Below are 14,436 nucleotides of genomic sequence, written 5' to 3' on the forward strand. Positions count from 1 at the left end.
TTTTTTTTTTCTACAGTTAGCTTACAAGAAGTACATTCAACAAGATAAAAATTATTAGGGGGATCATCAAAGGTCAGAGGAAAAGATTGGGGGAGTGCAAGGGAAGCTGAAATTACCTGTCCAGATACACAGTTGTCCTTTTCTGGAGAGTATCTGGAAGACCTCCTGGGTGGTCTCTTGGGCAAAACTCTAGAACCACGATTTCTCTTAGGGAGCTTTGAGTAGAGACAGAGGGGGCAGCCAATCTGAGGACGTTTCCGGGGTCCAACCAGTGAATGCACACTATGGGGAGAGCCTGTGCCCTCTCGTGAAGAACATGGTCTAGATGCACGATCCTTCCATCTGTACAGCATGGGTGCCTCCTGGGCTGGAACTAGAATCTCCTCAAAAGACATTTTGGGTCTATCCCACCAATCCTAATGAACTCTCTGAGCTCCAAAGCCCCTCGTCAACAAACAAAGTTGCACAATTTTAATCTGATGATTTAGGTTCAGAGTTAAAGCTCATGATGAAGGCGTTGATCCAAGAGCAGGAATCTCTTCAGGCAACCTGGGACACAGCTGTGAGCTCTGGAGAGCTCTGAGCTTCGCCACAATTTTCATTCGTGTTTTCCCATCATGTCGACTCTTTGAGGGAGGGTGGCGTTCCTTGCCAGTTCCCATAGGAGGAACTGAGTGTCTGCTTCTCAGGCACACTCCCCTGGTGCTGGGCCAGAGGAGGATGGCTTTCAGGGAGCAATACATCCTGAGGGGAAAAAAGGAAGAGGAACTCCAAAGTTGTGTTTTGGGTTTGGTAAGAGCATTTGTCACCGGTGACAAGACAGGTACAGGAAGTTGGGTCACGGGGTGTCAAGGCAGAATCAGACATCCTGGATCACTTGGTCCAACCCTCTCACTCAATCAGGCTGGGGGCCCAGAGATGTCAAGTAACCTGCTCAATGTCACAGAGCTAGTTGGAGCAAACGCATAACTACAACTCAGGACCTTCTGACCACAAAGCCTGTGTTCTTTCCCTTCCACCACTGCCTCTTTCCATCTCCCAGGACCTACCATGGGCCTGCACGTATGGTAGATGGCTAGTTAGTTACTGTGGTTCCCCCTCCTCTGTTCTAATGTTAGGGTGTCTCATGTTCTCTGGGCTTTCTCTGCTTTACCACCCCCTTTCTGTGATTCAGTCCTACCCACGGGGACTCTACAAGGCTCACATCCTGATCCTGGTCTCATTTCAGCGATGAGGGTCCTCTTCCATCTCCCAGTCCTTTTGGCTTCCCTGAGCTTGTTCCAGGTTGCAGAATCTGACACAAATGGTAAGTACCACCTTGTACTGTGTTTCCTGGGGCTGCCGTAACAAAGGACCACAAACTGGGCGGCTTAAGACAACAGGAATTTATTCTCCTACAGTCCAGGAGGCTGGAATTCCTAAATCAAGGTGTTGGCTGGGTCATGCTCCTCTGAAGGCTCTAGGGGAGAATCATTCCTTGCCCCTTGCAGCCTCCGGTAGCTCCCAGAAATCCTTGGCTTTTACATGCGTCACTCCAACCTGCCTCCATCTTCACATGGCCTTCTTCTCTGTGGTGTCCTCTGTGTGTCCTCTCCTCTTGTTATAAGACCACGAGTCATTGGATTTAGAGCCCACTCTAATCCTGTACCTGTATGACTTCTTCCTAATTAGCTACATCTGCAAAGACCCTATTTCCAAATAAGGTCACATTCTCAGGTGGTAGTTGGACAAGGTTTTTGGAGGGACACTATTTAAGCCACTACACTCCCCTTGTTCAAAGACTGCATCCTCATCCCCCCACCATTCCAGACCCCAATTCGAGTAAAAGAGGGAACCCCACCTCTACTCTACACCATCCCCTTCCCTACCTCAGGGTCCTTGTGATCAGCGAAGCCTTTTGAGGGACTTGTTTTCAGATCCACTTCACCAAGAACCAAAAAAAATCCCCACAGCCCACAGCCCAGAGCCAACCTGAGTGGTCACACGCCTTCTTAATCCCATCACTGGGTCCAGTCAGGCCTCTGTATCCACAGGTTCTGCATCAGCGGATTCAACAAGCAGTGGATTGAAAATATTTTTTTTAAAAGATTCCAGAAAGCTCCCCGGCTCCCAAAAAAAAAAAAAAAAACCCACTCTGGTAACTATTTATATGACATTTACATTGCATTAAGTATTATAAGTAATCTGGAGGCGATTCAAAGTATACAGAAAGATGCGCATAGGTTATATATAAATACTATGCCCTTTTACATAAGGGCCTTGAGCATCCTGGGGGGTCCTGGAACCAATCCCCTGTGGATACTGAGGGACGAATGTATTCTACTGGACTCCTAAAGAGTGATATTGACACCTTACTGAGGATCAGAGAGTATTCTTCCCATTCTGGGCTTTTCCTCCTGTCGAATGTTTCCTAATCTTGATCTTCTGCCTGCTCAGGTTTGAGTGGTGGGGATAATGGTGGAGAAAGAGGGAGACAGAGCAAAGGGCTTCTCCAAAGAGTGGTGTCTGATACCCTGCTCCTTGCTTCTCCCCCTCCAAGAGCAGGCCACCCGCACCTTCACCATCTCTGATGCTGTGAGTCAGGTCAAGATCCAGGTCAACAAGGCCTTCCTGGACTCCCGGACCAGGTAGGTGAGACACACATACCACATGCTTCTCTTCCTAGGCTGACGAGTGCATCTAGGCCAGTCCTGACAAGCCAATGAGCCAGAGCAATTTTATAACCTGCCGTTCCACTCCCAGCCCCTGCCCACCTGCGAGTATGGGGCAAGTATGAGTAAAAGCCAACAGTTCCTAAAGTCCTCAGCCTCTAAGTTACCTTGAAGGGGATGTCTCATCTGATCCTATAAGCACTTTCTTCCACGTGGCTAAGTGATTCCTTAGGTCATGCATTGCAGACTCTCAGAAAGCCTGTCCCTAGAAGTTCTCCGTTCATTCAACATGTCTTAGGTCAGGTCCCTTTGAGGCAGAACCTGAGACCTGGATTCACATGCGGGTGGCTTACTGGGGAGCGCTCTCACGAAAGCTGTAGCGGAGTGAGGGAGTGAGGCCAGGTAGGTAAAAAGAAGGGGTTAAGCAGGGATGTGGTTTAAGGTCTAGCCCCAGCTGACCCCACAGGGAGATCCGGAGTGCAGGCTGCACCTCAGAGTCTATCCTACCCCAAGCGAGAGAGCAGACCTTTCACCTGCCAAAAGGGTCCTTGATGTCAGCCAGATGTGCTGCAAGCACTGGGGGGGGGTGGGGGGGCGCAGTGTAGCACACTGTGTGACTCCCAGGCACCTCCAGCCAGGAAGCCACCCTGACTCAGAAGCAATTGCCAGGACAGTTACGGGAGTGAGCCGTCAGAGGCTAGGGTAGGGGCACGCCAAAACTATAAATGGGCCCAAATGAACTTGAGAAACGTGCAGGACACCAGCAGAGTCAGCCACCTCCCGACCATGTGTAGGGCCTGGGTTTCCTGAAATAAGCAATGCAGACTGGGTCCCTGCCCTCAGAAAGCCCATGCTGGAGCTAGAGAGGCAGAAAAACAAGAGTAACCACTTTACTGAGCAGAAAACAACCTTACTCGTTCCTCTTGCTGCCCCTTTACTGGGCTTGGGGTTTCATTCCTCCCTGGCCCTTGCATAAACTCTCAAGAGGTCCCATAACTTTTTTGCTGACTTTTAGATGACAAGATGTGCTCTGATCACTTCTAGTCCTTTCAGGAACTCAAATGTCAGCAGAAGAAGACAAAGCCCAGAGCCTCTCACTTTCCTCCCCTCGGAGCTGCTTTAGGCTTTCATAGTGAGAGGAGGGCGCATGGTCCGCCCGTCCCTCTTTCCCGAGCTTCTCCTCATCCCCCAGCCCAGGACTGTCCCTCTTAGGGGTCAAGCTGGGGGAGGTAGGAGAGATACAGGATGGCAAAGTCTAAGTCGCCTGGACAGCTTAGTGCCTGGGTGTTAGGGGTTGGGTCAGAAGCTCCTTCCCTCCTTGGGTGCTTTTCGGCTCTCAGAGATTCTGCTGCCAGCTCTCTGACCCAGAGAAGTTTCTGACCAGTAGCTCACAGCTCCACCCCTCAGCCCTGGAGCTTGCGGCTCCCTCCGTCACCCCTCCTCGCACCATCTTGGGCCAGGTCCCCTTTAAAGATGCCGCAGAAGACTAAAAGTTTTGCTCTGCTGCTGGAGGATGTGCCGATTTGGGGCCGAGGGCTGCCCTGTCTGGCTTACTCTGCTGTTAGGTGCACAGCACGAGCCACGTCTGCTTTTCTTGTTCTCTTTGGGCTCTTGGGGCAGGAGTCAACCACCAGCCATAGCTCCAGGACACACAGCAGGGCCCTCCTCTCAAGGCCCTTGTCACTAGATTGAGTGCCAAGGAGAAGCCCCACAGTGGCAGGAGGGAACTGCCTGGTATTTCAGCAACTACCTCCAGACGAACATTCTCTCTCCCTCCTTAATGTCAATCCTTTTATAGCCCAAGGTCGGGGTAGAATAACAGCCTCACGATTGGTTTTCGTCACCTCCTCTGCAAGTCGTGCTGCCCAGGACGACCCAGCCCTGCCTTGGAACTCGTCCCCACCGATTGGTTCTTGGATTTAGGGGTCTCATGGAGACACAAAGAACCACATTTAAACATCTTGTTCACAAGCACACGCACAATCCAGTGACTCACAGTCTGTGACACGGAAAATGAAGGAAATAAGCAGGGCAGCGCCTGCTACTCTAGGCGCAGGGAGCAGGGAAGCCTGACGGAGGATGAGAAGGAGCCAGCCATGTAGAAAGCCAGGGTCTGGGAACAGCAAAGGCAAAGGTCCTGAGGCAGGAAAGAGCTTAGGGTGCTCAGGCAACAGAAAGAGGGCCCACGCTGGTGGCAGCAGTAGGAAAAGAGGACACACGGGTGGAGCCTAAGGGCCAGATAATCAGAGGCACAGCAGTGGCTGACAGCGGCTGGGGGAGAAGGGGAGGGATTGGGCTGGCTGTTCATGGGTGTGGGGTCTCCTTGGAGGGTGATGAAAATGTTTGGGAACTAGATAGAGGCAAAGATCCCACAACGTCACGAGCACGTACACAGTAAGCCTGTGGATTCATGTACGTCACAGGGAGAGCCAAGAGAGTGCTTCAGGCAGAGTGGCCTGGTCTGCTTTTCATTCGAAAAAGCGCCTTCCTGCAGCAGGATGGAGAACAGATGGGAAGGACAGGAGAGGAGGCGTGAGTCCCATTAGGAGTCTGCTGTGGCCATCCAGATGGGAGAGGTTGGGGGCTAGGACAAGGGGGTAGGCCTGGAGATGGAAGCAGAGTTCCTCCAAGGCCCTTCTTGCGCCCGTGGAGCCCGGCCCTGAGGCAGAGCAGGGCCAGTCCCTGGCGAGTCAAGGTCAGGCAGGAGACCGCGCAGAACGCTAGCCAGGGGAGAAAGGCAGGAACAGGTAGGGCCTTGCATGGGGCCTTTGGGTGGAGCCCTGGGAGGCCCAGCAACACACCTTCTCTCTTGGGTGGGGGGGGCCCTTTGGGACCCATGATGATGGTGACGGCGCTGATGCTAACACGTGTGAGTGTTTACTCTGTGCCAGAGACAGCTCTCAGCTCTTCACACGCCTTCCTCCCCCAAATCCTAGAAAGTGCTAAATCCGACTATGTGAAGTAGCTGCTTTTGAAGGTCAAAATGATCAAATAACAGGATTACTACCATTATCCTCATTTTATGGGTAAGGAAATTGGGTACAGAGATGTTGAGTAACTTGCTCGAAGGCACACAGCTACTAAGTGGCCGCAGGAGTCAAACCCAGCCAGCGTGTTCCAAAGGCCCTGATGTAAGTAACACAGTGAGTCCTAGCTCACTCAGAGGTCATGTCTGTAAACCAATCCTGGGGGAACCAGGGTTCAAACTCTAGGTCCGTGCTGTCCAATACAGGAGCCACTGACTACATGTGGCTACGGAGCCCTTGAAACGTGGCTAGTGACACTGAGGAGCTGAGTTTTTAATTGTATTTAATTTTAATGCATTTCCATTTAAACAGCCACATGTGGCTAGCGGTTACCACATTGGACATGCCATGCAGCAGTCTGGGCCACTGGGCCATGATGTCTCTTGTAACAGCAACAAAAGGCAGTCTGGCTTATCTTCTTGGGTCCTTTCTTACTGAGGTTGGGGGGAGGTTGGAAGGGGTCAGACCTGGTGAATACAGGTCGGTCATCGCCCATTGTCGACCTTCAGGCTGAGCACGAGGCCCCCTCATGCTTGAAGTAGCATCGATAACCTGATCCACGGGGACAGGCCAGGAGTTACAGCCTGTGACGCATATCCCCAAAGGAGGCTTGCCTTTGTGAGAATTTGAGCCACTTCCAAAATTTCAGTCTTAGAGCCATAAAGATCATCTCATAGGACCCTTCATCTCACACACAAGAAACTGAGGCACAGGAAGGGGGAGAGGGTTCTCATGCAGGGACTTTTCTGACACCACCTTGTCCTTGGTCACCAACTTCTTAGTAGTAGAAAGGTTTGGGGCTTCTCTTTTTATAGATAGGTAATTAAGACAAAGCCCGAACATCTGGCCCAAGAAATGGTCAACAAGAGGCTAGATGCTACAGCCACAACTAAACAAACTCCACACTGACTCTAGGGCCAGATCGGAGGGAGGATGCTTTCATGGGCAGAACTGGGGCCCATGGGCATGTTATTTCCAGAATTCTCGGTGCACGAGGCCAGCTCCACGGTCAGGGGTTCCTCGGTCTGAATCGGTACATCCTGGGACTTAGGTGTTTTCAGGTTCCCCAACTGATTCGGAAGCAGCCAGCACAGCTGCAACCCTCTGACTCTAATTCAGGAAGTGCTCATGTCCATCTGTCTGCCTTCCTTGAGAACCAGACTTAACGAAGCTTAAAGACACACTGTAGCTTCCTCCTCCCAGAGGAGATTTCCCAGAGGAGATTTCCCAGAGGCATCAGAGGAGAGCTAAGAAAAGATCCTGAGAGCACAGGAGTGGGGGTCTCCTGCATACTGCCCACACCCCCGCGGCTCTGCTGTACACACACAGCACCTCACACCCCTCACACCTCACACTACAGGGTCGGAGCCGAGGGCCCGGTCATGACTCCCACGTTGCTCTCCATTGTAGGCTGAAGACGGCCATGAGCTCTGAGGCACCCACCACCCGACAGCTCTCCAAATACCTCAAGCACGCCAAGGGCTGGACCCGCATGGCCATCCGCCATGGGCAGGTGTGGGAGGAGTCCTTAAAGAGACTGAGGCAGAAAGTGACCCTGACCAACATCACAGGTACAGAAAACCCACCAGCCCTCTGATGGCAGGAAGGGGTCATCTCTCCGCAGGAGAGAACACAAGCCACCAAAAGCCACAGTTCCTACTGGGAGCCATGTCCTCTCTCTCCATCAGAATCATGGACTGCAGAGCAAGGAGGGGCTGGGCGGACAGCCAGGCCAATGCTCCTTTTGCAGAGAAAGGAACTTGGGCCCAGCAAGGTCACACTGCCAACTCCACATGAGGGGACATTTGTGCCTTTTGTTATAACACCATCTGTAAGGCCTCTGTCCAGAGGAAGGACTAAAGTTAATAAACACAGGCTCCCTGTCCCAAGCCACAGTGTCACCACTTCCGCCTGTGGATGGGACATTTCAGCCACCTGTGTCAGGGGGGATTTACTGGGATTACGTCACAGGTGATGAGCTGTCTCTTCTGTTCTCGGTACCCGGTACCGTGGAGCTGAAACAATGAGTCGATGGATTGATCGTGACCTCCTCCACCCCTCCACCCCACCCCCTACCAAATGTCACTGTTCACGGTGGGTCACGGAGGAAGGGGATTGGTCTTGACAGGAGGAAGAGGCTGCAGGTTCTCCCTGGGAAAACATCAAGCGGGGGAAGATAGCTAGCCTAGGACTTGGGCAAATTCCAAAGTTCCAAAAGGAGGAAACCAGGACAAGGTAGGGAGAAGTAGGGAGCACTTTGGACTCTGAGACTCAAAAGGTGCTGGGGCTTGAACCTCAGCCCCTGCCAACTTCCGCAGGTGAGCCCCCGAAGAAGGCCCCCAGAGCCGGATTCCCTTCAGGCTGCATTAGGACCCATTCTGTGCCCACGTGGAGGTCTCTGATGCCTGAAGCTCCCCGCTCTGTTACTCCCGCCGAGATCACAGCGCCCCTCACGTAAAGATGCCCCGTCCCTTCCCAACATCTTTCCTATCTAGATTCCTGCGTGCTTGGGACCTTAGACGTCAGTGGAGCTTTAGAAGAAAAGCAATCTTCTCAAACTAACTCATACTAACATGTACCTAACCTCTCAGGGGTATTGTTCTAAAAGAGAGATCTGTTGATTCAAAGGGTCTGATAGAAAAAGAACTACTAACAATTCTGGAGACTGTTACTATCTGTGTGGCCTTGGGCAAGTCTCGTTCTCTCATAAAATGAGAATTTAAATTCTTACCTTAATGAGTTGTCAGGATTCAATGAGAAACCCCCTGAGAAATGCTTACTTAGAACGTAAAATGTATACCCCAAAAAATCAAGTTCAAAAAATGAACCTCGCCTCAGGGCCTCGGAATGGAGAAAGAACTCAGCCCTTTTGGCGTCCCTTCTCTTTCAGACCTTAGCCTGGACTTCACTGCACTCTCTCAGGAGGTGGGCTGTAGTGTCCCAGTTCCTTTGGTGAAATGTGATGAGAACAGCCCTTACCGCACCATCACGGGAGACTGTAATAACAGGTGAGTGGCCAGTAGGTGGGTTTAGGAGGCAGGTTCTCCCAATCACCACAGCCAACCCATCTGTCCAGCCCACCTGCCCTGCTCAGCCCAGCCAGGGGCTTTGTCCCTTGGGCATTACAGGCTTAACTCCCACCGCCTTACCCTCCTGGACTAGCGTCCCACTGGAATCTGTTCTGTTGGAACCCCGCTAACTTCCCCACCTTCTAAAGAGACCACTGTATCCCACTGGAAGGAGCACCTTTCCCCAGCGCAGAGGAGCCCCGCGCCTTCGGAGGTGGCAGTAGTTCCAACACCCCACATTTGAGAGGCCCCTCCTCCGCGCCCCCTTTCCCTTGGGCAGAAGCTCCGGGTCCTTCCCCAGGGGATCCCCGTGGGGTTTGCGGAGAAGCGGACCCCGGAGCGAACCCGCCGCCTAGGCTGAGGGCCGGTCGTGCTGTTTCAGGAGGAACCCCGCGCTGGGCGCGTCCAACAGGGCGCTGGCGCGCTGGCTGCCGGCGGAGTACGAGGACGGGCTCTCCCTGCCCTTCGGCTGGACGCCGAGGAAGAAGCGGAACGGCTTCCCTGTCCCGTTGGTGAGGGCGGACACGGGGTGGGGGCGAGCCCCGAGCAGGCGGGTGAATGATGGGAGTCAGAGGGGAAAGGATGCCCTCCCACAAACACACAAGGAAAGGAAGAAGAAATAGGTGGGAGGACAGACGCGCGGTAGAACCGCATCCCGAGAGAGAGATGGAGATTTGGACTTCCTCCCTGGTGGTGTTCCGGAAAATGCCACTAGAGAGCAGCAGAGTCCGGGTCCCGGAGCCCAGCCACGGGATGGTCACGTCCCAGCTGCCGTCAGGCCAAGTATCCTGGGGTCTCCCAGGCAGATGGCTTCCCCGCCCCATCCTGTTCGCGCTTGCCCTGCCCCAGCCCCTGGAGTGCATCAGCTGGTGCTTGCCGGGACGTCCTATCTGTTGGCCTCATCTGAGTTGGCGGGCCCTCCCCAGAGCCCCTCTTCTATTCCCAGACACCTGGCACCTCCGTGGCACTTACTTCAGGGACAGCCTGTCTTTGTGTTCCCTCTCTGAGTGGAAGGAGCACTGGCCTTGAAGCCAGCACGTCATACAGACCTGGCCCCTTGTAGCGGCAGGACCTTGGTGAGTTGACCTCACCTGTCTGGTCCTCAGTCTCCTCATCTACAAAATGGGGGTAATGCCACGTACCTCACAAGCTTGTCATGGGGATGAAGTGCACCCGTTACATCACAGGTACTCTATAAACTGCAGTTGAATCTGAATCCTCAAAGCACCTTTTCCTCCCTGTCCTTCTCTCTCCACCTGTAGGCCCGTGAGGTATCCAACAAGATTGTAGGCTACCTAAATGAAGAGGGTGTTCTGGACCCAAATAGGTCCCTGCTCTTGATGCAGTGGGGTCAAATTGTGGACCACGACCTGGATTTTGCCCCCGACACGGAACTGGAGAGCAGCGAGTACTCCAAAGTACAGTGTGATGAGCACTGTATCCAGGGAGACAACTGTTTCCCCATCATGGTAGGCCCTGCAGCTGCGGGTCCCTGGCAAACCCCTTGCCTCCCTGATGTGGCAGACGTTCCCAGCCTGTCAGCCAGGACCTCCTGGAGATCTTGAATGTTGATTAGACAGCTTCCCAAGCCTCACACGTCTATTCATTCACTCACCCATTTATTTAGCAAATAGACATTACTCAGCTACTCTGTGCCAGGCAGTACGCTAAACACTTAGAATTCAAAGGTGAATGAGACACTGTCCCTTCCGTCAAGGACAAAGGACCTGTGTGGGAAATGGATGAGTAATCACTAATGGCAAAACTGGGAAGCTCTGGGGAGTGCTGTCTTCATCCCTGGCCCAGCAGCACTGATGTCATCTGGGGTCTTATTAGACATGCAAAATCTCAAACCTCATCCCAGACATTGGGAAGCAGAATCCACATTTTATGGAATCCCCAGGAGATTCATTTTACAGACAGTGAAATTTGTGGAATGCTACCATAAGTCATCTCAGAGTCGGGAAGGCTACTCCCAGAATGGATGAGTCAGGATGAGTGGCAGGCATTTGTGGGAATTTCCAGCAGGAAGGGAAAGGAACTTGCAGTGGTGCACCTTTCTTCTTATTCATGATTTTACAGTTAGAGAATGATTTCTTCACTCAAACAAATCGGGGCTGTGTGTTGTGGTGTAAAGAACATAAGCTGTGAAGTCAGGTCAGCCTAGATCTGAATCCCACATCTTTCCCTTTCAGTTTGTAAGATCTTGGGCAAATGACTTAACCTTTCTGAGCCTCCGTTTTCTCACGTGTAAGATGGGACAGAATTGTCTACCTTACAGGGTTTTATGAGGACCAAAGTGAGATAAAGTATGCATAATGCCAAGCACACGGTAGGTCCAGAATGAATAAATGGTAGCTGTTGTTAATTATTAACAAACCCTTTCCTGCCTCATGTCCTGCTTCCTTGTGCCGGGATCTCAGGACTCTCTCTCAACCACAAATTCGGAGGTTTTGCTATGAAAGATTGAATGATTCCCCCTCAGCCCTTTTAGTCAGCAGATGTAGTGACCTTCAGGGAGTTGGGGGCCCAGGATTTATAGCATCAGCAGGAGGCATCTGGAGCCATTGTCTGGTGCCAGGGTCCCAGGAGGGCACCATCAGCATCTTTGCCAGCTGCATCCAGACCTACCCTGGGGAGAGGTTGCCAGCTGTACCACCTCTGCCCAGTCACCCACCCCGATCTCTCTGCAGTTCCCGTGCAACGACCCCAAGGTGAAGACTCAAGGGAAATGCATGCCTTTCTTCCGGGCCGGGTTTGTCTGCCCCACTCCACCTTACCAGTCATTGGCCCGAGAGCAGATCAATGCTCTGACCTCCTTCCTGGACGCCAGTTTAGTGTACAGCCCTGAGCCGAGCCTGGCCAGCCGCCTCCGGGATCTCAGCAGCCCACTGGGCCTCATGGCCATCAACCAGGAGGCCCAGGACCACGGGCTGGCCTACCCTCCCTTTGACAACAAGAAGCCAAGCCCCTGTGAGTTCATCAACGCCACTGCCCGCGTGCCCTGCTTCCTGGCAGGTGAGTCTAGGCTGGCAACAGAGGGGCCAAAGGACAAGGGGATTATCCTGGGGCCTGAGAGCAGAGGAAGGCCAGAAGAGCTTCTCGAGGCCACTGGGCGGCTTCCAGGGAGGCTTTACCATTGCTTCTTCTCATTGTCTCCTGGAAAAACACACACCAAGACACCATTGCCGTGGGCAGTGGTCCAGGACTGGCAGAAGGGCGCAGATGAAGACAGAATCTAAGAACATGTGTTCACTGTATAAAAAAAAAAAAAATTAAGGGAGTCCAGTAAAGCACAAAGAAAATAAGAAAATCCACAAAATCCCACCACTCACAGACAATCGTTAGCATTTTAGTGCCTATGTTTCCAGTTTTTTTTCTGTCATACATCTAGTTCTACCTTGTTTTACACAATTGGGGTCATACTAGAAGTAATTCTCTGTCTTCTCATTGTCTGATGTCTTCTCTTAATGTATCACATCTTTAAATATTCTTCTACATCATGATCTTTAATGGCTGCCTGGTATTCCATGACATATATGTATCATAAGGTATTTTATCAACCTTACTTGGAGACATTGGTGTCATTTCTAGTTTTTCTGTGATTTTTGTTTGTGCGTTTTTGTTAAGGTCCTGAGCATCCTTGTTGATGAATTATTGTGCTCATTTTTTTTTTTTTTTTTTTGCTGTACACAGGCCTCTCACTGCTGTGGCCTCTCCCGTTGCGGAGCACAGGCTCCAGACGCGCAGGCTCAGCGGCCATGGCTCACGGGCACAGCTGCTCCACATGTGGGATCCTCCCAGACCGGGGCACGAACCCGTGTCCCCTGCACCGGCAGGTGGACTCTCAACCACTGCGCCACCAGGGAAGCCCTTGTGCTCATTTTTAATAAGTTACTAAGATAACTTCCTAGAGGAGGACGTTCTAGATTAAGAGGAATGTGTATTTTTAAGGCTTTCTATAAACTTCTATAAACACAAAGTCCCCACTCCATGTATCCTGTACGCAGACAAAGCCCTCCAGTTCTCTTCATTCCGGGGGCTTATGCGCTCCTGGTGTTCTCTGCCTGTGGCTTCTGGAGGCCTTCTCTCTTCCAAAAACCCACTCTCCCAGGACAAACCCCCAGCCCACCCAGACATGGCAGAAGACCCAGATCTCTTGGTAGAGCTCTTGGATTCTGTGTCCATACACATCCCGCATCAGTCCAGACACAAAACTAAGCCCTTCCTGTTTTCCATTAAAATATCCAGTAAGACCAAGCATTCATGAATTTAATAGACTTTCCTGAAGATTAGCGGACACAAGGAGAAGTCTCCTTATGAAACAGCTGGTCTTTTACCACCTATACGACCCTCTCTTCCCAATAGCCCCCATCTCTAGATTCTTCTCCCTTATTACACAGAGGAATTCAACCCTACCCAATCTCTTACCCTCAAACTTGCATTCCTAAAACCATCCAAATTGCTCCACACAATAAAAAGCCCCTCGTTTATTTGTAGGTCCTGTCTTAGAAGGCAGTTGGGATTTAATTAGCAAAATTTTACTTTTTAATGTCACCTGTATGTAGTCTTTCTTTACCACAGTCTTGTGGGTTCGACCTTATTATCCCCATTTTCACAGACATGAAGACTGAGGCTTAGAAATGTTAAGTAACTCGTCCAAAGTCACAGAACTAAAGAGTGTGTGTGGAGAGCTGGGATTCAAATCTATGAATCGCAACCCCGATCTCTTTCCACCTTAAACTAACTGGAAGGAGGGGCTTAGGAGAGCTTCCCTCTGGGACACCACATTTATTCTTTGGGCAGGTTACTGGGTTCTGGGGCTGCTCAGGGAGGACCCACGCTTCTGCCTTCTGGGCTTTCAGGAGATCCCCGAGCCTCGGAGCAGATCCTGCTGGCCGTTTCCCACACCCTCCTTCTCCGAGAGCACAACCGGCTGGCCAGAGAACTAAAGAGACTCAACCCTCATTGGGATGGAGAGAAGCTCTACCAGGAAGCCCGGAAAATCCTAGGGGCCTTCATACAGGTAAGAGGCTCAGGAGAACTGCCTCACGTGCCAGCCTCGCTTCTGCTCCTGGCTCTGCCCTCTGCCCGTGGCCACGCGTCCAGTGACCTCCTCGGCTTTCCCCCTTCCTCTCCTCTGCTGCTTCTTTCCCACTGTCTCATTCTTTTAAACCCTCCCTTTTGTTTCTTCAGCTTCTCGGCCCCAAAATGAATCCCTGGATTCAGGGTGTTGTAGAGTCATTCATATGTCAGTCACTCAGTATGCCCGCCCAGGGACCATCACTGGGACCACAGGCTCCATCACTCCTGGGACTGTTACATCACAGTTATTTTGATTGTTTTGATTGGATTATCTTCTAAAATTTTCCACACCTAAGCCACATGTCACAGGCATAGTCAATTGCTATTGTTGATTGACTGATTGACTAACTAGAAGAGACTTAGAAAAATTGATATGTTGATATTAACCATACACATATTTTTTAAACATTTTATTTAAAAATAATTGTAGATGCTCAGGAAGTTGTATCAAAAAGAAAAAAAAGCACATGCACCTAGTCTCCCCCAGTGCTAACAGTTTGCATAACTATGGTACAATATCAAAAGCCAGAAGTTAACATAGATACGAACCATAAAGTTTATTCAGATTTCACCAGTTATAAGTGCAGTCAATTCATGTGGGGGGTG

General features: G+C 51.4%; 1 protein-coding gene across 4 annotated transcripts in view; it reads left to right on the forward strand.

Annotated features, from left to right (window-relative positions):
* Window positions 1-14,436, forward strand: part of LPO (lactoperoxidase) — a 32,738-nt gene that overhangs the window by 11,548 nt on the left and 6,754 nt on the right. For 2 of the 4 annotated variants that reach the window (XM_027087083.1, XM_027087082.1), the window contains 8 exons: window positions 1,229-1,306; window positions 2,540-2,627; window positions 7,088-7,248; window positions 8,568-8,685; window positions 9,128-9,257; window positions 10,008-10,214; window positions 11,439-11,763; window positions 13,611-13,771. In XM_027087083.1, coding sequence (XP_026942884.1) covers window positions 1,231-1,306; window positions 2,540-2,627; window positions 7,088-7,248; window positions 8,568-8,685; window positions 9,128-9,257; window positions 10,008-10,214; window positions 11,439-11,763; window positions 13,611-13,771 — 1,266 coding nt within the window. In that variant the 5' untranslated portion in view covers window positions 1,229-1,230. The remainder of the gene's footprint in view (window positions 1-1,228; window positions 1,307-2,539; window positions 2,628-7,087; window positions 7,249-8,567; window positions 8,686-9,127; window positions 9,258-10,007; window positions 10,215-11,438; window positions 11,764-13,610; window positions 13,772-14,436) is intronic. The other 2 variants (XM_027087084.1, XM_027087086.1) reach the window with 2 other exon arrangements.

Source organism: Aethalodelphis obliquidens, unplaced genomic scaffold (genome assembly GCF_003676395.1).
Source record: "Aethalodelphis obliquidens isolate GAN/ISIS:26980383/991018 unplaced genomic scaffold, ASM367639v1 scaffold58, whole genome shotgun sequence".
In the NCBI taxonomy this organism is placed as follows: Eukaryota; Metazoa; Chordata; class Mammalia; order Artiodactyla; family Delphinidae; genus Aethalodelphis; species Aethalodelphis obliquidens.